We start from the raw sequence: 21,249 nt of genomic DNA, 5'->3' as shown, positions 1-21,249 counted from the left end.
GAAGAACGCTTCACATTTAACGAGTCCTGGACTATACTCGTTCGTGCACTGACCCACAACAGTTCATACATTTTAACAGAAGACTTATTTAAAATGGTTTTTGATACGTGAACTATTATACATTGTTATTTATTAGGCGAGGGAGACAGGTTGGAATACACTCATGTGCTATAATTTCCTTCAACTATCAAACCTATGTACAATATACAATAATATTTACTTTTATTCGACAAAATATAGTAATTGGTTACACAGGACGTTAATGTTAATTAAGGCGTCTCTGGGGTTGGCGGCAGCGTGGACGACACTGACTCAGTATGGCTAGTTTCATTCACATAGGATGGCTCTTATGCGACTCTTGTTAGGTTAAAAGTCTTTGGTCCATATTTCAAGGATTGAAATCTGATAGTTATAAGGTGTTTGTTGTGAACTATCAGAATTTAACTAATAATTTTGTAAACTGTTTTCAGCTGCTTATGGTCGAACGTTAAATTTCACAATTATTGACACACTAGCCGCTGTTGTGGAACAGTTAATCACATAGGAATTGTTTTAGAATTTAATTTTGTTGTAAAAAGCTTCATCAAAAGTTTTAGGCTAGGTAAAAGTCTCTACTAATAGACAAAGGTATATTACACTATTATATAAAATGAGTAAACCAGAGTCAATTTAATAATTTTAAATAAAGCTTTAACATGTTATAATTGTGCTTAGACAATCAGCAAATATAGACTATTCTATCAACAGAATACAATGTGATAAAATAACTAATCATCTAGAGTAACTTGCCTGTAAGTCTGGCGCAGGTAACCTCATGCACAGGACTGTCCAGGTGACTTATTAATTTAGTAAAACCAATGAGGCGGGCGCTGAACAGCACCTCTCCCCACGCCGGCCCGCGCCACACTGCCCGCCGCGCCTCTTGACTAGCTTGGCCTGATAGGGCAACTATCTGTGACGTCATTCACCTCACATGAGGCCGCCTCACATACAAATAATTCACAAGTAAAGTCACTTCAACAATATTAGAGAGTTTATTTCTATTAATGTGAAGTATGAGCAAGTGTGAGTATGTATTAAAAGCACATACTTCACTACAGGACATTAAACCCACTACCACACCCACCTAGTAGCTTGGAAGCGCCATAACGCCTTATGTTGAGCTCAACCCCCGCAAGCACAACTAGGTGAATACAAGAGGCTTTACCGACAGTGACCATTACTTGTAGCTCCCTCATCCTCACCTGTAGCTCGCTCGGACACACCTGCAATAGAAAGGCACTTTTAAATATGTTTCGAGCAAATTAACTAGTGCATAAGACTTAAAAATATCTTCACACCTATACAAGTACAAATATGTAAAGGATATTTGTAGACATTCTGGAAATAGAAAAGGAATAGAATGCAATCATAATCATTCCCCCCAAAAATGTCATAATATACTAAGGAAAGGAAAATGTAGCTTTGAATCAACTTGTAGATTTCTCCATTCTGACAGGTACGAATCCTCATTCGAGGAAAAAAAATGCTGCACTCTCAGCTGTCTATACTTTCATGCTGAAGGCACAGAACGCTAAACAGTGGCAAGCAAGAAAATGGCTTTGGAGAAACGCCAACAATTTATTTTATACCCAGGCGAAAGAGGTTTCAAAAGGTAAAACAGTGTGTATGGAACTGGTTGACCCACTTGCATACCAGAATCACGCATGCAATTACACCCCACAACAGAGCTACAGTTACAACAGGCAACAACCCTGCAATAACCAGTACTGGTCAAAATAAAACCAACATTCCCACTCACAATGGACCTGCCTGAAAATTCTTCGTCAAATTACCCCAAATAGAGTAACATCGTTCATCTTTACCGACATACAAGATCTGAAAACAAATGCAAAAAAGTAAGTACCGTTCCTAAATTGCTTCCCCCCTCACCAAATAATGCAGTATTTGGACCTTTCACAGAAACCCATGCAGGGGAACTCTTTGACAGTGAGATCTGGATACCAGAATATAATCTATATAGATATGATAGGGTAAATAGGCCACATGGAGGAGTAAGTTTGTATACAAGAGATAACATTGTATGCGCTGATCTGCTTAACGCTGCAAATGAGGTGGTAGTTAACTCTAATGGTAGTAAACAAAAATTGGTTATAATTCTAATATACAAACCTCCAGACGCAACGGCGGAAGAAATCACAAATCAGATAAAAGCGAGAATGGTCTGAAACCGAGAATAGTCTCGATAATCTGGTAAACCCAATAAAGATATCTTCCTAGGCGACTTCAACCTGCCCAGTCTAAGTTGGAAACTTGCGATCAAGAATACTATACCACGAAATCTATCTGAACAGAACCAACCATAGAGTAGAGAACTACTTAGATTCTGTGACAAATTTTCACTCATCCAGCAGGTAAGAGTCAACTAGTTACGACAATATTTTAGATTTGAACATCACAAACAAAAGGAGATAATCAAGGACATTACAATCTCATATACCACTTAGATCACAAGCTCATTGAAGTGCAAACATCAATACCTGTAATAGGCCTAAAACAATGATCATGTATGACGGGTTATTCAATAAATTCAGTTTTAATAAAAGGATAGATTGGGAAAAGATATACAGCGAACATAAAAAAAAAATCCATTGAATGTTTTAAGTAATAATAATCCCACACAAGACACAGAACAACTAACTTCCAAAGAATATAAAGTGTCAAACTTGGTCCTTTGTTGAAAGCCAGACAGAGGACCAACGTAGAAAGAAAAATAAGTTTTGATTATTTTAAAAATATATAAAAACTAAAAAAAAATAACTGCTAACGAGACACGACTCAATAAAAAAATAAAATAAACGGAGTTCTAAAAAATCTAGCAAAGATTAAAGCGATCATATCAAATTGAAGAAATGCAATTAGAACACAAAAATGGAATTCAAGAGAAGGAAAACAAAATATTCCTTCACAAATGCGAAAAAAAGCAAAAACCACTCAGTATTGGACCTATTCTTACAAGTGAAAGGTCGAACAGACGGTGACAAAGAAATTACTGAAATCCTAACAAAAACAGGAGGGGGCATGTTTAGCACCCCAATAAATATTCAAGAAGCTGTCTGGATCATCCATGAGAGCGGACGATCCAGAAAGCTTCTTTATGCGTGATATCCAAACTCCTGAAAATATAACAGATATAAATACGAAGTCTTAAGATTTTAAGCAGAAATTAACAACATGCCCATGCACTCAATACTTATAATGAAATGCTAAGTGCCAGTAGCATAGTGTAGAGAAAGAGCTTGCACACAGGGGAGATACAAGATTCGCTTCAATCAATAGATTTCATAAATTTTGCTCCTCTTTACAAGGGAGGAAGCAAAGCAATGGTTGAGAATTATAGACCAGTCGCACTTAGGTCCCACATAATAAAATTATTTGAGAGCGTGATTAGGAGGCAGGTCTCTAGTTTTATGGAGACCTATGACCACCTCAACCCAGGTCAACATGGATTTAGATTGGGATCATGTCTCTTGCAGCTACTTTACCACTATGACAAAATCACTGAGGCATTAGAAGAAAAACAGAATGCAGATTTGGTATATGTGGACTTCACAAAGGCATCTGATACAAGAGACCATATAGCACACAAAATAAGGTGAATGGAAATATCATATAAAGTAGGATGTTGGTATTAAAATTTATATGAAACAACACACAGAGCAACAGTTAACCATGTAAAACAGAATTCAAGCACAGTTAAAAGATCTACCGCAGGGCACAGTTCTTGCACCACTTTTTCCTTATTCTCATATCAGATATTGACATGTATAGAAGTCAGAGTCGTATCGACATCTGCATATGCCAAAAATCAGCAGGAAAATTAATTCTGTTGAAGACATTGATAAACTACAGATGTTAATTAGGTTTTCGACTAGGCGGAAGAAAATAGCATGTTATCAGAGATATATTTCAGGTACTCTGGTATGGTAAAAATGAGGACATTAAACAAAATAGTGCACAAAACACAATCAAATCTGCCCGTAGTGGAAAGCATAATGTAAAGGATCTGGGAATAATAATGACTGATGCCCTAATGTTAAGGGAACATAACAAATCAATTTTAGCATCATCCAGAAAAATGAGAGGATGGATTATGAAAAACGTCAAATCAAGGGATCCCATCACAATGGCTGTACTATACACATCACTCCTGCTGTCCGTCTTTAGTACTGTTCAATACTCGCTTCCTCCTTCAGAGCAGGAGACATTGCTGAAATAGAGTGAATACAGAAAACATACGACATAGACACGATAAAGCACCTAATTTATTGGGATCGTCTGAAAGAGCTCTAAATGTTCTCCCTAGAAAGGAGATTAGTGAGGTATCAAATAATATACAAATTCTAAAAAATTGGAGGGCATGGTCCCAAATCTACACAGTAAAATAACAACATATTGGAGTTAACGATATGAACGGAAAATTCAGATTAGAACCATTGAAGAGTAGGCCCAAAGGCACAATCAGAGAACACTGTATAAACATTAGAGGTTCACTGTGGTCAACATACTCCCAGCGAGCATAAGAAATATTGCCGTAACAAATGTGGACATTTTCAAGAGAAAACTTGACAGTTTTCTTCAAAAAGTGAAGGACCAAACGGGCTGTGGTGGTTATGTGGGCCTGCGGGCCGTTCCAAGCAACAGCCTGCTGGACCAAGCCCTCATGAGTCAAGCCTGGTCCTCCGGCCGGGCTTGGGGAGTGGAAGAACCTCCAGAATGCCAGCCAAGTAAAATACTAAATTTGTAATATTAATAAAAGCTCTGATTATGTAAATACGCTCTTGTTAAATGTAGTCGGGTGTCATTGTCTGGCGAGAATTATTCTTGGAATAATGGCACACACAATGGCCCTGTGTGCACTGCCTGGAGATTAGGGCAGATATTGACAGGCTAATGAAGCAGGTGAAACCATAATGGAGGGCAAGGTGTCTTGCAGGGATCCAAAGTAGAAGCTCTGTCGAGATAGCTGGCGAGTCGTGGATCAATTGAGTTAAGGCGGCAAAGGGCGTCTAAGAAATCAAGAACACTGGTTAAAACGTAGAACCACTTCAGTTGAATGGGATAAGACCATGTGCGGTAACCTCGCAGAGAAGCTGAGCATCACAACAAAAGTCAGGACATGTGTTGGGGGCTTGGTACATTCGCTGGTTAGGCGAAACCTTCTTTTCTATAAATGCAAGCGTTTGGGTATGTTCACTACGGGCAAGACAAAGTTAATAGGAAATAATGTGATGCAATACGATCAAGCCCACTGTCTGCGTCATGGTAAACAATATTCACCAAGCTAGAAGCAAAGAGGAACTTAAATATAGTTGCAATGACCAAGGTATTGTACGAATAATGCAACTCCATTGTTGAATAACTAAAAAATTTGCATTAGTAAGAGGACCATTGTTACGAATCTATGATTGATTCTACCATTATTCATGATAACTATGTATAGCATTTAATCCTTTCCCTGTTCAGTACTATTACTAGTATGGTATCCATTTGTGTTCCAGATAATATTGTATGATTTATATTATAGCATGCTGTATTGTGCCTGTGTTGCATTATTTTTTATAGGCTTGTGCAAGTTATTTCTTGTTGGAGGGTTGGTGGCTTCTCCGTGGGGGGGGGGGGGGATGACCATATTTGCATGACCATATTAAGCTGTACTATAATTTTTATTGTCACACTATATTCTTTTCTTGACACATGATTAAACATACAACATTGTCTTGGGGAGCAGGCTCTCCAGGGACAATTTGGTGACCACATGTGGACCCCCCCCCCCCCCTCACCATATGACAGCTAGAGACGAGATTATATTCCCCGGGGCTTTTACTGATCATTACAGAAAAATGGAGCTCAGTGTAAGGACGGCGGGGATAGGAGGGGCGTGGGCTACCTCCCTTCTAGTCACATGATCCCCCCTTCCATGAGACTCTAAAGCCCCAGGAAATCAACTTGTGCCCCAACCTAACATATCCAAAACTTTTCCACTCCACGGCCCGGGGGGGGGGGGGGGATGTAATCGGGACGACACTACCCCATCGCTGCCAAAACCAATTCTCTGCGTCTCCCCTAGCATCCAACTTATTACCGCAGTACCTTGTCACATAACAATATGAACGTGTATGTAATATTAACAATTGTGTAACTAGCTTCACAAGAGCGTCACTTGCTCAGCTTAACAAGCTAAAGGGGTCAGTTCCAGGACCAGTTATGTGCCTCCATCGCCCATGGGACGGGAATGGGATGCATAATAATTAAATTAAAATGTGTAATTAAATTAAAAAATATATAAACTGCAGTGTGTTTTGATAAAGTTAGAGCTGTCCTACAGACATCGGAAATTAATGTTATTACAAGAGTCCCAACAGAGAAGCCAGTCCTCGTTAACAAACGCGAAAGTCTGTTCCATGCACCAGCCAAATTCCGTTTATGAATGAAAAACAATTATATGATTCACCTGGTGGGATTTGAACACTTCTTGAACAAGTGCTTCACAGATGATTCTTGTTCGAACCACAAAGCGGCAGATGCAATACAATAAATTTTATTCAAAAGAATGTGTTCAAAGAACAAAGTGGTAGTAATGTACAAATTGTAGCAACCGGAGTTACACAATCCGTGAAGCCACTATTACGCAAAGTGTTTTAGGTAAACAAATACTTCACCCACGTAGTACAAATACAAATAATCGCCAACAGAACCTAAACACCTAACCTAACCAATGCCTAAATATGCACAGTTTGCTAATACATATGGAAATTTATTTATATTAAAGAAAATGCCTATTTTGAATGAACAACATGTTAAAATTGATGAATACATCTCTGGGGTCGACCACTGGATGGAATGGACTTGCTCTGAGGACAGGTTAATCAGAGAATCTTTAAAATCTTGTGAACTCACAGATGTAGCGAATGCAGTGATTGAAGGCTTAAAATTAGGAAGTAAGTTTATTTTGAATCGTGTTACTTTTTTTGGCAATGGTAATGTGAAGACCCACAATCCTGGCTAACCTCTTAGGCCTATAATTTTGTTGATCCTCACGCCACCTTGTATACTCGCAGAGATTGAACCAAATAATCTCAATGCATCCCAACCACAGTCCCTTTTAAATCTAGCAACGAATTCGTCGTTCTTAATTAAAATAAAAAAAAAAAAAGATCTTGGATTTCCTTGACCTGGAAAGTCTTCATTAACGTACCAGTGGAAAGGACCCTTCAACATAATACTCTACACACAGTAATCACACTAACGTGACTGCATCAATGAGAAAATTCGTAGGAGCCGTGATGAGGGTTTGAGCCAATGCGGTGGGTGTTCCCACGCACACGCCCTGGTTCGAATACTCATCACGTCGTCAACGGATTTTCTCACTGATGCAGTCACGTTAGTGTGATTATTGTGTATTAAAGAAGGAGAGTCAGAGGTAGAACATTCCTGGATGACAGAACCAGAGTGCATGGGGGGGATTATGTGGAACTCCTGGCCCAGCTTTAGTAGAAGCCTCAGGAAAACCTTTTATGTTCAGTAAAACTCCAGGTTGCAATCCTTGTACCATGTCGTGGCCTAGTTGACTAGGGCGTGTGTGGGAACACCCACCGAATAGGTTCAAACCCTCATCACGGCTCCTATGGCTTCATTCATTAATACCATGTTTCCTCTTTGCTTCTAGCTGAAGATCTTTCTGTGCACCACGCTGTAATCCGCGAGTATCTCAGGTGTATATCTTGTTTAAGATGCTGTTCGTTAAGTTAAGAACATAAGAAGAACATAAGAACAAAGGTAACTGCAGAAGGCCTATTGGCCCATACGAGGCAGCTCCTATTCTATAACCACCCAATCCCACTCATATACTTGTCCAACCCGTGCTTGAAACAATCGAGGGACCCCACCTCCACAATTGGTTCCACAAATCAACAACCCTGTTACTGAACCAGTATTTACCCAAGTCTTTCCTAAATCTAAACTTATCCAATTTATATCCATTGTTTCGTGTTCTGTCCTGTGTTGATACTTTTAATACCCTATTAATATCCCCCCGGTTATGTCCATTCATCCACTTGTAAACCTCTATCATGTCACCCCTAACTCTTCGCCTTTCCAGTGAATGCAATTTAAGCTTTGTTAATCTTTCTTCATATGAAAGATTTCTAATTTGGGGAATTAACTTAGTCATCCTACGCTGGACACGTTCAAGTGAATTTATATCCATTCTATAATATGGCGACCAAAACTGAACTGCATAATCTAAATGGGGCCTAACTAGAGCAAGATATAGCTTGAGAACCACACCAGGTGTCTTGTTACTAACGCTGCGATTAATAAATCCAAGTGTCCAATTTGCCTTATTACGAACATTTATGCATTGATCCTTTTGTTTTAAATTCTTACTAAAAGTTGAAGGGAGTTATATCAGCTATCCATATATAAAATGGTAACCTTTGCTCCTCTGTACAGGATTGGCAGATGCAGTTTAATGCTGATAAATGTAAAGTTCTGAGGTTAGGTAATGATGATAGAGTTACAAGATACGAGCTAGATGGTGTTGAGATTGCGAAGTCGGATTGCGAAAGGGATCTGGGAGTTATGATTAGTAAGAATTTAAAACAAAAGGATCAATGCATAAATGTACGTAATAAGGCAAATCGGACACTTGGATTTATTAATCGCAGCGTTAGTAACAAGACACCTGGTGTGGTTCTCAAGCTATATCTTGCTCTAGTTAGGCCCCATTTAGATTTTGCAGTTCAATTTTGGTCGCCATATTATAGAATGGATATAAATTCACTTGAACGTGTCCAGCGTAGGATGACTAAGTTAATTCCACAAATTAGAAATCTTTCATAAGAAGAAAGATTAACAAAGCTTAAGTTGCATTCACTGGAAAGGCGAAGAGTTAGGGGTGACATGATAGAGGTTTACAAGTGGGGGAATGGACATAACAAAGGGGATATTAATAGGGTATTAAAAGTATCAACACAAGACAGAACACGAAACAATGGGTATAAATTGGATAAGTTTAGATTTAGGAAAGACTTGGGTAAATACTGGTTCAGTAACAGGGTTGTTGATTTGTGGAACCAATTGCCGCATAACATTGTGGAGGTGGGGTCCCTCGATTGTTTCAACTATGGGTTGGACATGTATATGAGTGGGATTGGGTGGTTATAAATAGGAGCTGCCTCATATGGGCCAATAGGCCTTCTGCAGTTGCCTTTGTTCTTATGTTCTTATGTGGTGCCATCAAACTCATGCCCTATGATTTATCTTCCTAATTCCTGCATATACTTCAAAATCAAAGATGCAACCAGCCTATGATTCATGTAGTATGTACAGCCTTCCTCCATACGCAACTGGTTTATTTGTGGGAACGACTATCTTCAAAATATTTTAATCCAATGTCCTTTTCCGTCATCCAGACAGATGTTTCTAAGGAATATATTATGTTTTGAACTTGTTAGATATACCATTATTGTTCTAACTTTAATGAGTATTGTTTTCGGGAATGGCATTATTATTCCGAGTATGAAAATACTTATAAATCGTTAAATATCACTTAGAAATTCTACAAAAACAAAGCTACTACACGCCACATTTTACCAGTACTGTGACATTATTCGCACCCTCACAATTTCCATCAACTCTGTCAGTCGCAAATATCTGGCAAGCTCTTTTACATTCAGGTCTTCTCACTCATTCTTTGTTTGGTTAGGAGCACTGAACAGGCTGTCGTGCATTCAAATTTGTTTCAAATGCCAAATATTTCTAAATCTTACATAATAAATATCAATAAATCCCCGAGGAGTTGTTGGTGCTGTGACAGTCAAGCCTGGTGGTCCAGTAGAAAACTGTACAAATGGTGCAGTGTTGTCACTAGACCAGGCTTCACCAGAACTGTTACGTGGGGTTTAGTGGTAAATGAAGCACCTGCGTGTGGGGCTGTATCGATAGCCACATCAACAACAACATTCATTTTGTATCTCATCCTCACCTGCTCCTCAAGTTTCTGCCACTTAACTATCAACATGTCACAATTTACGTGATGAAAATATTAGTGGGGCTGATCCCAAACCTGCACACAGAAACAAAACCACATGAGACCAGAAGGCATGGCAGAATACCACAGTTGAGAAACAGGTGCAATAGGTACTCGGAGAACTAACATCATCAGAGGCCTGAGACTGTTCGACATGCATCCTCTACGCATAAGGGGCATAACTAGCCAACCCCTCGCCGTGTTCAAGAGATTTTGATAAGCAAGAAAAAATAACTGATCAACCAGGCTGTTATTCAAATATCAGGCTTCGAACAGTCGCGTCAAACAACCTGGTTGACCAGTCTAGCAAACGAGGGGGCCTGATCGAGGGACCGGGCCACAGACTTTCAACCCCGAAATCATTGCAAGGTAACCGCAAGGAAACGGATCACTCACTTCCTGCAATGTCGAGGTCACTGCCTGAAAATTAAACAACTACAGGCTGAATTTTTTGGGTGATAGTTTCACGAGTTCATACTTCTTGCAAACACTAGCTTTTCCATATTTTTTTTTTCGATCTTATTTCAATATGGATTTGCTCTTTTCTTTATCTATCCACCATTAAGCAAATTTGGCATTATGAAGGCAGTAAAAACAACTGAGGAAAACAGGAAACTGCACACGTTTAGACACGGGTACAGCACTGTGGTCACGAGTTTGGTCACTAATATACAGAGACTTCTGCTTGGGTGGCTACCCACGCGGCAGGAAGATGCCTCGTGGGGTATTCAGAGAATTGGAAAACGTGGGTGCACGTTTTAAAATAAATCCCATAATAATAGGACAATAAATGGAGTTTAACAAAAAAAATTATTTCTATAATGGAGTTAACGTCATGGCCAAGAACAAGTGAGTTTTGTAAACCATTGAGCGAACGTCATCGACTAGGAAGTGTAAATTATTAATTAACAGCTGACTTATCACCCGAGGCGAAGAACTTCTCCTGGCCGCGTCTCTGCTCTGCTTCAGCTGCTGTCTTCGAGGACGTTACTCCCTCACCAGTTGTCCTCCGGTGTTGGGTGCCAACCCGTTCTCGCACTTTCTTACAGTCAATATTGACTTATTAAATACGTGCATATGTGACAAAGTCAATATTGACTAAGAAAATGCGAGAACGGGTTGTGGGTGCACCCTTCATACCACTCCAATTTCAGGTAGCCTCGGTGGGTATTCATTGGCTTCACATTTCAGCTTCCTCACAGCTGAGCCCTCCACTACTTGGCTTCCTCGTAGATGTCACAGGTCGTATTCCCGGGGACCTTCCCAAACCCTTTTTTAGAGGTAGGCTGTTGCGAAGGGTCGTGTGTGTACTTGCCACCTTGACAGTAATAGCTAAACTAGAGCCGAGAGGCACACAACCAGTCAATACTTGTCGGCTAATATTTAACACTAACAGTGTCTGCTGACAAATAGTTTGTCAGCTCGACAAAACTATTACATTAATCAATGTCCTCCCGCATCAGTGAGTAATGTTTCCTGTCACTTCACTTTACAGTTAACACTTTTACCTTTTAACTCTTTTTACCTTTAACTCTGGAATGGCCATTTGCACACTGGCACTTCCTGCGCAAATGTCACTGGTCACCGACTTACCGACTCCCTCACTTCGTCGAGACTGCCTTGAAGACCTGGAGGGTGACACTGTACTGTCTACATTTACTCTGACTTGTGGCTGATGTCCTTGGTCACTTCATTAGGCTGTGAGGAGCCTTCACTAGGCCCTCCACCAGTCTTACCTATACAGCCTCTTTCATCATATATACCTCTTCAAAAGATCATCCGCTACTCAAGTAATGCAGAGGTCTATTGTTTCCTCTCTGGAGCTTAACTACAGCACAAAATGAAATCTTGCAAAAATTTTGAATCACTCAATCATACATCCCTCCTCGTCCAAGTCTAAGATAACAGTAACAGTTAGGGCCTATGAGCTGTCTCGTAGCTCGGCTCGCCCGTGACAATCTCGGGTCACCTATAGATTAGAGGAAGGTGCGGGGCTGTGGCCAATCACGTATCTCGTTGCATCCTGGGTATGCCAGTGTCACCGCTCAAGGCGGGAACCTACTCCCCTGTAACTCACAGGCTCCAAGTTTGGGGAATACTAGGCTAATACCTTCCCTTGTAAATTCCATGGAGCTGAATTTGTGACAAAATCGTAAAACTCTCACTTACTTACAAACTAAAACATTCCGTTGGTCACCTAGCACGTTTGTAGGATGGATTTATGTATCGTTCCACTTCTGGGCTTTTTCTGCAGCTCAAGTCATCTTTGTCTCAACCATGTTCTTACATTTAAGTAATCGAAGCCTGGTGTAACACCTGTTCTCCTATTGATTCCTTTCATCAAAACAAGCGATTCGTAGTTGGTCAAATTCTTGTACCATCCCACAGATCTTTAGGTTGCAGCTGTGGTGATGTGGTCACTACATCTGCAATCCTCTATCTTTTAATTATTTGCTTAATCCATGCTTGATTCGGCTATATAAATGTTAACATTTTTGCTCTTGGTTGCAAGTTTTGCAGCTTCATCTGCAAAGGCATTCCTTAGTATAACTACTTCACTTGGCACCCAGTTCACAAATATTATATTATATTAATCCTAGGACTTAATAAGTATTAAATCATTGGTTTAATATTTTCGCCCATCTGGGAGCCCTTGTTATGTCTAGCATTGCTTCTATTTGAATAACAAACATATGCCCACTGGCCAGGAGAAAGATAGTATAACATGATGACTGTCCTGCTCTTAGACGGGGCCCTGTGATTGCTCCAATTATATTAAGTTGCAATTTTGCCTTTCTCGGATATTGAATTTCCTGTTTGAATGTCACTGTAGAATCTATCCATACTCCAGACATTGTCATCGAGTAACCCTCTGTAGGTTAATGTCTTCAATTAACAAGGTGCCCGATTATCCAAAAGGTCACTAACCCTAGTCGACTCGACTAGGACACGAAGCCCGCGGCTTGTCGAAGGTTCCCACCATTAGCCTTTATGATCTTTTCGACGTATATTTTAAATCGGTTTCGGCTGTTACGGCTTCGGCGGGTAGGCGTTTCCGGGGGTTAATGTGAACTGTAGGTGAAAAAGAATCTGTTCTCAGTCCTACATTGTGGCTCGTTGAGCTTGAAACCGTTGCTCCTTGCTTGTGATAAGTACGACCGTGTGAAGAAAATATCTGGAATTGACATCCTCTAACTTTTTCAGTATTTTTAAAGTATCAATGAGATCAGCCCTGTCATGCCAGGTTTGCAGTGTTAGCCCTGTGGCCTTCAAGCGTTCCTGATGAGATGGCTGGCGCAACCTGTTCTCTTTCAAATTATGTCTGTGGGAACCGACCTGTAAGATTTATATTTATTTATTTTATATGAATTTATATAGAAATTATATTTACGTTAATTTATTTATTTCGATAGCAATTGGTATGATGTTAAGGGACTGTATTTCTGCAATCTCACAAATCGAGCCTTACACATTAGGGGGGGGGGGTTATATTAAATTTATATATATGCAGCCAAACAAACTACAGTATTAACTACATATATTAGTAAATAAATTGGAGGTGCCTTATCGTATTGTACAGCAGGCTTAGTCCACCAGGTATAACTGGGATGTAGACACCAAATTATCCTCGTGTGAGGCTAGCTTCCTACACCCCAAGTAACTGATGTACTAAGTCTTGCTTCCTCTTGTTCCTTTATTTAAGAGGCTCGTTCGCGTCCTAACCGGATCGCCCTTATCTACCTAACATTATCTGGCCAGAAATGATTAGATAAACGGGTTTCGGTAGGACACTTTCCTTGTTTATGTTGACAGCGTGTTGATGTTGGTAGAACACTTTGATCTCCATAACACTTCGTCCAAGAAAAATTATAGGAGCTGAATATGCTCCCCTGCGCCTCTGGTCTTAACAGACAATGGCTGCCCACTCCACAGACTGACGCCTTGGCTCTCCTTGTCCAATATCAGTAACTGATAGAAGGGTCACATTTACTTGATTTTGATACTGATAATTAAGTTAACTCAAGTGAGATGTTTTTATGATATTAAAAGTCCAAAGACTTATGTATTTAAGAATAAATCCCAACAGAATAGCTGGTGAATTTATAGTACTATGTGGCAATGATATCCCGTTTTCTATTGACGGAAAATTCCACTACAAGCTACATTTTCCATGGGTAACTTGTGTATACAACACAGCAACAATATTATCTGCATATTGTGTGTAATATTAAATGGGGTCGGGTTTTCCGACAACGTCCTAATTTGGCTCTTTGCCCGTATCACCGAAAATGGACGAAATTTTATGAAAAAAAATTGAACTTTTGTTTTCCAAAACAAAGTTAACTGCACTGGGAGGTTAGGAGGGCACGAAGATCAAAGATTTCAAAAGTCATGAAAATCGTTATTTGAAAGTTTCCTCTCCAAACCTAACCGATTAAGCAGAACTCAATACAGAAAACGGGACAGTACATCACTTTCGTGAGCAAATTTCATTTCAAATTATGTCCATTTTTGAAGAGAAAAATGGAAACTTGCGAGAAGCGACGTAACTTTAAGAAGACGGGTTGTGAATGACTTCTGATGCCCAAAGTAGCACCTTCTCTAGAGCAGCTATGTCCCTCTGAAAATGAGGTCTCCATGCTTGCATACAGTAATCCAAATGGGGGCACACCAGAGATTTATACAGTTGAACCATTACAGAGTTTTCCTTATTGTCAAAAGTACGCTTGATAATCCCGAAAGTTTCGTTAGCATTCTTGACTGCTGCACCCACCTGTCGTGCAACTTTTAATGTGTGGTGGATTTTGACTACAAGGTCATTTTCTTCATCAATCTGCTGTAATGTAATGCTAATCATTTGATAGTCGTGGGACATAATAGCCTACGCCACATACATGGTCTTGTATTTGTCGATATTAAAAAGAACTTGCCAGTCTGACCATTTGTGAAGTTCCTTACTCATTGTAAGGCATCAGTATCATTATTTCTCACTTTACTCTCATTACTGTATATGACAGGCTAGGTCTCAAAAAGGACTCGCCCCATTTCTCCATTGTTTTTCTCCCATTTAGCACATTTAGAAAACCCTTTGTTTTCTTTCCTTCAACCATTGTTTTATCCATTCTAATATTTTGTAATTTATTCTGTGGACCTGTAATTTTCTTGCCAGTCTCATGTGGTTCCTTCTCAAAACCTTTAGCAAAATCCACATATACTACATTCACTGGAAGGCCTTTGAGCAGCTGGTTACCATTTCCAAAAATGTGAGCAAGTTTGTAAGGCAGAATGTGTTTAACAATTCATGTTGTGCCGATTGTACAAGATTGTACACGAAACATGGTGAATGATTCCCTCCTGTGGATTCACTCCATGAGCTTGCAGATGTGAGAGGTTAAACTGATCGGCTGGTAGTTTTATACCGAGCTCTCTGCCTTTTTTTTTTTAAATAAGTGTGACATTTGCACATTCTCAATCTTGGGGGGACTACCTCTTGGTCAAGAGATCTTGTGTGAAGTAGTTTCAGCGGTACGCATAGTTCTTTTGTCAGTTCCTTTAAGACTGTTGGAGTTGATTCCCTCCACACCTCGGACTTTCGAGTCTTTTGGTGTGTCTGGAGTGCAGTCGCCCCGTCTCATTGCCTTAGATTTCTATGCATGTTTTTTTTTTCAAAATGCTGCATTCAGATGTTACTTTATTTAGCGACACTTTTGCTTTATTCATAAGTGAAGGACCTGTGACGACTACTGCTTTATCATCGGCATAGCTTAGTAATTTAACTCCTGTAAATGTCATAAAAACGAGGTCTACTATATAGATGTTAAGAATAGGACTGAGGACGACTCCTTGTGGAGTTCCATTCTCATACAAGTGTAGTCTTACACTTAACCTTTCAGCTTTACTCTGGCATACCTGTGACTAAGAATCTTTAAACTATGCTTGTATTTTTCTCTTGACACCCTTTTATAATGAACATGAGTAAAAATGCTTGTTAGCCTCCAAGTTCGAATGCTTTTTCTAGACCAAGGAAGATCACTATAACCGAACCCGAGTTGACTCTTCCTAGTAATGTTGCTGTGCAGTTTCCAGTACCTCCTACTATAGTACAACCAAATTTATTTTTAGGCAGGTCTCCAGTCTTTCACAGTAGCCTCTAAGACCGTCAGTTCAGCAATTTTATTATAAATATGTCAATGAAATTGGTGTAATTACCAGGGTCTTTCGGTTTAGTAATCGGAATGATGTCTACTTTCTTGCAAGAAGTCGGTTGTTTGCCTACCTCCCAAGATGCATTGATAACGTACACTATCCCTTGTTCTCCAGCAGGACCGGCGTGAGAGATCATTGAGTATGTAATGTCATCAGCACCTGGTGAAGTGTCATTGCCACCTTTTTTGGCTCGGATTAGTTCTTGTTTAGTAGTCACATTCGTCATTTGTAGCTATGCTCTTTCGAATGGCTGTCAACCTCTCCTGTTTTTCCTTTCTGCCTTCTGACCATTGCAGGAAGCTGGTATGACGCTTCTCCCGCAAGCTGGACAATATGTCACCCAGCCTCCTGCAATGGTTAAATACATGCATGTTGTCGAGGTGGTCGATCTATCGTCGTTTTAATATCCCCATCTCTCTCCAAGACTACGATGTTCATTTAGAGTGACACCAATCAAACCATCTTACCTCCTTTAACTCCTTAATAACCAGTCTAGCTTCAGGTATCACTGGCTCTTAGCTGAGTTCTTCCTTCTGGTGTGCGGTCTCTCCTGCCATGTTTTCTGTTGACTCTTGGGTTTTGTTCTTTAACTTTTCTCTAGAACCAATAGTTCTTTCGTTTTGTGTTTCCTGGAATGATAACTGGAATAGCTCTATTTCAGCAGCTGTAATGGCTTCCTGGAGATTGGTCTCGTATGTCCGAATCCTTGGGTGGCGAGTATGTAGCATGCCATTTTTCAACCTCGTCCTGGTATATATTCCAGTTGCCCTTTATTACATTCCACTATTACATTCCATTCCATCTTGCGGGTTGTGTAGGGGATCTATGTTTAGCGTTGTGATAGTAGCATAGTGGTCACTGGAGATCACCGTGTCTACTTCACACTTCGCCTGATGTGGCAAGTTAATAGTGTCACAGTCACACTTCGTCTGTTAATCGAATGCAGTTGCGATTAACTTTAAAACCTCCTTGAATGTATGGGGGGAGGGGAAGGTTCTCCAGGGTTGAGAAGTGTAAACTCGGGTACTTCTCGCAGAAGGTTAGCTAAATGGCTCTCATTTGCATTGGCTGGCCCAGTCACACCTACCTCCTGATTATAAGCATTAATATCCCAGGTAATATTTATATCATGCATCTCCTTGACAAGCACTTCCTCTGCTAGTTTACATCTAGGGGCTTGTAGGCGTTATATACGAGAAGCTCAATATTAGCCATATTCACTGTTATTGCTAATACCTCTATCATCCCCACACGAAACGGTCTATTTTCTTGCTTGGTATGGTGTTACTTGATGAGGCTCATCAACCCTTCGTCCCCCCTGTTCATGCGGTATAATAATTGGTAACATTCAGCTAATTTGAAGGATTTCCTGGCTCAGTAGACAGTTTCTTGCAAAACTGTTACTTCTGCTTTTGTGCCAATTGCAGCGTCATGATGTTTGTGTTTTTTATTTCCAAGACATTGTTCTAATGCACATTTCACAATGAACAGATAACGGTTTCTGTTGGTGTTGCCTTTCCTAGTAGAACTCCTCTTGTGACTCGACAACCATATTCTCCACTTCGTTAGCAGTGTCGTTGCAAATCGGACCAAATGATTGTTTATCGTGTTTTGTATGATAAGATTCCGTTTATCTTGATTCGCCATTGTTTCCTGCAGTTTGTTTGTAGATCTTGTTGACCTGATGTCGTGACTACCCGACTGTTATTGGTTGTCTGTATGTCCAGGTGTTTGTCCTCTTGTGGTCAGTCATGTTTTGTACTGTTTCTTGTGTAACTGGTCTGCTGCATGATCTTCTCCATTATTACACAAGCGATTACTCGAGTCTTTAGTTGCGCGGCATTCCGTGTCATCTGTAAGCAATTGGTAATGGTCTTTGCCATGATCTTCAGTGTTTTTCTGCTGGACCTCCGTAAAACTGTAAATCTGACTCCGAAAGTAATTGTATTTTGTTCCAATGTTGTATTTCTGCAGTGGGTCTGTGCATTTTAAGATCTGGAGTTGCTTAAATTGTGTGATGAATTGTGTTCTATGAGCGTGGGTATCTTTTGAGGCTGTGCACGAGTGTTCCTGAAGGTGTTGCTGTATGTATTGCTTGTCAGTGATTATCCTGATCTAAGTTGTCTGAACTTTTTCATTCGGTGTGGTTGTTCTCCAAAGATATTTACTCCTCAACTTACACATTTAGGCTGTTGTGGTCTAGCTCGCCTTGTGCTTAGCTCTACAGTTTTTGGTTGGATGCCTCAGGGGTAACACCCCGCATCTCTCCTGCCCGGCGCAGCGTGTTTGATAGTGGCCGTATTTCTGACACCTGAAGCAGCGCAGGGGTTCCGCGACGTATAGTTTGTCAATATATTCCCTAATTTCCGAGATTGAATGTTTTTGACGCATGTCCCATAACAGTCACCAGAACCTGACGTGTCACTGCTTTGTATATTTTTTGTGCGGCACAGTTTTGCATTCAAGATTTGCCTGTGTTCTAGTTTTGGATCCAGTGCAAAGACAACTATATATCCCAACAGCCCAACTTGTGCGTCTTTCTGAAGGGTCCAGCTTTCCGAAGCATTCAGGTTTTCTTTACAGGAATGTTACCGTTTCCAGGTAATTTGCAGTCTTTTGGTCTGGTTGTGTCATTATAATTTATCCTTTCACGTTGACAGTGATGGAAATGTTGAACTCTGGTTGCATCTTCCATTTCAGTTACTACGTCATATGCTGTAAGAAAGTTTTCAATAAGCATTACGGGTTTTGAATTTTGCAATTCTAAGTCTGCGATTTGGGAAGCTTTGCAGAGTTTGACACTCTGTTTTTGGTTTTGACTGGTGCTGTCCTCTCTAGGGTACATTATGTCTGGATTCTTGCTGGTAGAAGTGCTTCGTGTAGCCTCGATAGTCGTTCTTTTCTCTATTCCTCTTCTGTGAACTGCCCCTTCTCATTGTCTGAAACCTGCTTCTATTTCCTCTTTCTCCTCTACTTCCTTTTGACGTCTCCCAGTAGTGAGAGCCGATTCACATTCCTACCTAATGCCTGAGACAATCCTAGGTCAGGAAAAAATTATTTCCCTTCAACGACGGTCTTAAAATAATTTTCCCAAGTGGAATCAGGTATACTTAACACTTAGTTGAGCTGTTTGGCCTAAATTTTACTGTCAAGCTCAGTACACCTTTTAAGGTGTGGCACAGCGCACCTGCTCAGTGATACGGGCCTCACACATACGAAAATAACAGATCATTGGGAGCCGGGCGACCAGACTACTGTGGTAATAGTGGGGGTCGCCTGCATACTGGGGTGTGTGCAAATCTAGACAGGTGGACAACATATTTGACAACGGTATTTATTCATGAATTGCAGAAGAAAACTGCAACGTTCCTTCCAAACAACAGTGCGGCACGCACTCCTGGCGGGCAAACACAAGAATACAGTCAACATGTTTAATTAACAGCTGTGAGTCTGGGTATTGATGGGTTGTTCCTCACAAAACTGCGAGGATTTGAGCTGATGGTTGCTCAGAATCTGAAGTTTCCCAGAGAACAAACCCGTGTGCTGCCTGCTGTACCAGTGGCGCCGGCAGCGAGTCTCATGGCTTTTTTTTTTTTTTTTTTTTTTTTCTTTATTGCAGGGATATTTCTGCGCGGGCCCTAAGTCTCTGGCTGGCCCACTAAGTGTTGCTTGTTTCTGTTTTACTTGGGCGGAGTATGAGTATTTATGACTCGTAGGGTCGCTTCAGTAAGATTTTGCCATGTGTGTTTAACAACAACTTCTGCTCTGTTGAATCTAAGTTGAAATCTTTCATGGCTGGTGATCGGCTCATCCTAGTAATGTAGGTCATTATGAGCTTTCTCCACAGCCTATAGTTCTTAGTTACGACTACCTCTCGTCTGATGCTTCACTACTCGTAATTTTTATTATATCTTCGTTCAATTCTTAATGGATAGACCAAGTTATTATATAATATTTGTATTGAGGTCTTCGCCTTCACACATACCAAACCTGCTTAATCCCTCCAAATTATTAAAGATCTAGAACACGCACTCCTGGCCGACAGAGACACGTATGCACTCAACATGTAACATCAGCAGCTGTGGAAATCCCTTTACTTGTATCACTGGAGATTGCTGCGAACCCAGAACGTTTCGTCTGAGAACATTTAATACGAGAACATTACGATGCTATACATGGATTGTCTACCAGAGTAGCGAGGGGAGCCAGGTACCATATTCTTACACGTGTCCCTGACTGTGTACGCCACCAGCAATCTCTAGCAGCTTCAAGCCTCAGTACTACAGGTACAAACGTTACCATCATCCTCCTGGTGGTTCCTGAACCTCGGCCAGCTGTAAGTGCTTGACCGCAGTGGTCACCCATCTGTGGTCACAGCCACCATCTTGTGTAAATAACGACACCTGGATGTGGATTCGATTTTCAAGAACGTACTATTTGTGTGTTGAATTGTCTTCCATTGTGACTTTTCCATGCATCATAGTCCACATAAATGTGACTGTCAGTACCTGAACCGGTTGAAGGACGAATCTTGGAGACGAAGTCTACCTGACCAATCACTGGCGTGTCCTAACACTGGACGAGTTGTCCTCAGGAGACAAAGTATAGCGGAAATATTTATCAAAGCATATTTGAACACTTTGTATAGTATTAAATGTTCTTTGTTATACATAGTTGATATCAGTATCTTGACAGGAACTTTTGTACATCGTTGAAATTTGGGGAGAGAAACTATATTAATGAGGCAAGTCCAAGTGTTAAGAAAAGGTTCCCCTCGAGAGGGTCGAGTTCCCACCCAGTTGGATATGTACCTCTGATACACAGAGCAATCACACGTACGTGATGTATCAATGAGAATAAGTAGACGTGATGAGGATTCGAACCTATGCGCTGGGCATTTCCAGGCACACTCACCATAGAACTAGGCCATGATATGATCAAAGGATTGC

The 21,249-nt window shown here is 40.5% G+C and overlaps 1 protein-coding gene across 6 annotated transcripts in view; it reads right to left on the bottom strand.

Moving 5' to 3' along the window:
* LOC138363901 (uncharacterized) overlaps positions 1 to 21,249 on the bottom strand; it is a 329,278-nt gene that overhangs the window by 185,100 nt on the left and 122,929 nt on the right. For 3 of the 6 annotated variants that reach the window (XR_011228248.1, XM_069323365.1, XM_069323364.1), the window contains exon 2: positions 1,127 to 1,265. The exons of 2 other annotated variants lie outside the window; for them this stretch is intronic. Coding sequence is in view for 2 of the 4 variants with exons in the window: in XM_069323365.1 (XP_069179466.1) it covers positions 1,127 to 1,265 (139 nt within the window). In the remaining 2 variants the exon portion in view is untranslated. Of the gene's footprint in view, positions 1 to 250; positions 937 to 1,126; positions 1,266 to 21,249 lie in introns of those variants that run through there. One more of the 6 variants, XR_011228247.1, reaches the window with a different exon arrangement.

This window comes from Procambarus clarkii, chromosome 12 (genome assembly GCF_040958095.1).
Source record: "Procambarus clarkii isolate CNS0578487 chromosome 12, FALCON_Pclarkii_2.0, whole genome shotgun sequence".
Classification (NCBI taxonomy): domain Eukaryota; kingdom Metazoa; phylum Arthropoda; class Malacostraca; order Decapoda; family Cambaridae; genus Procambarus; species Procambarus clarkii.
The sequence above is the reverse complement of the archived record's forward strand: the minus strand, read 5'-3'. Positions and strand labels throughout refer to the sequence as shown.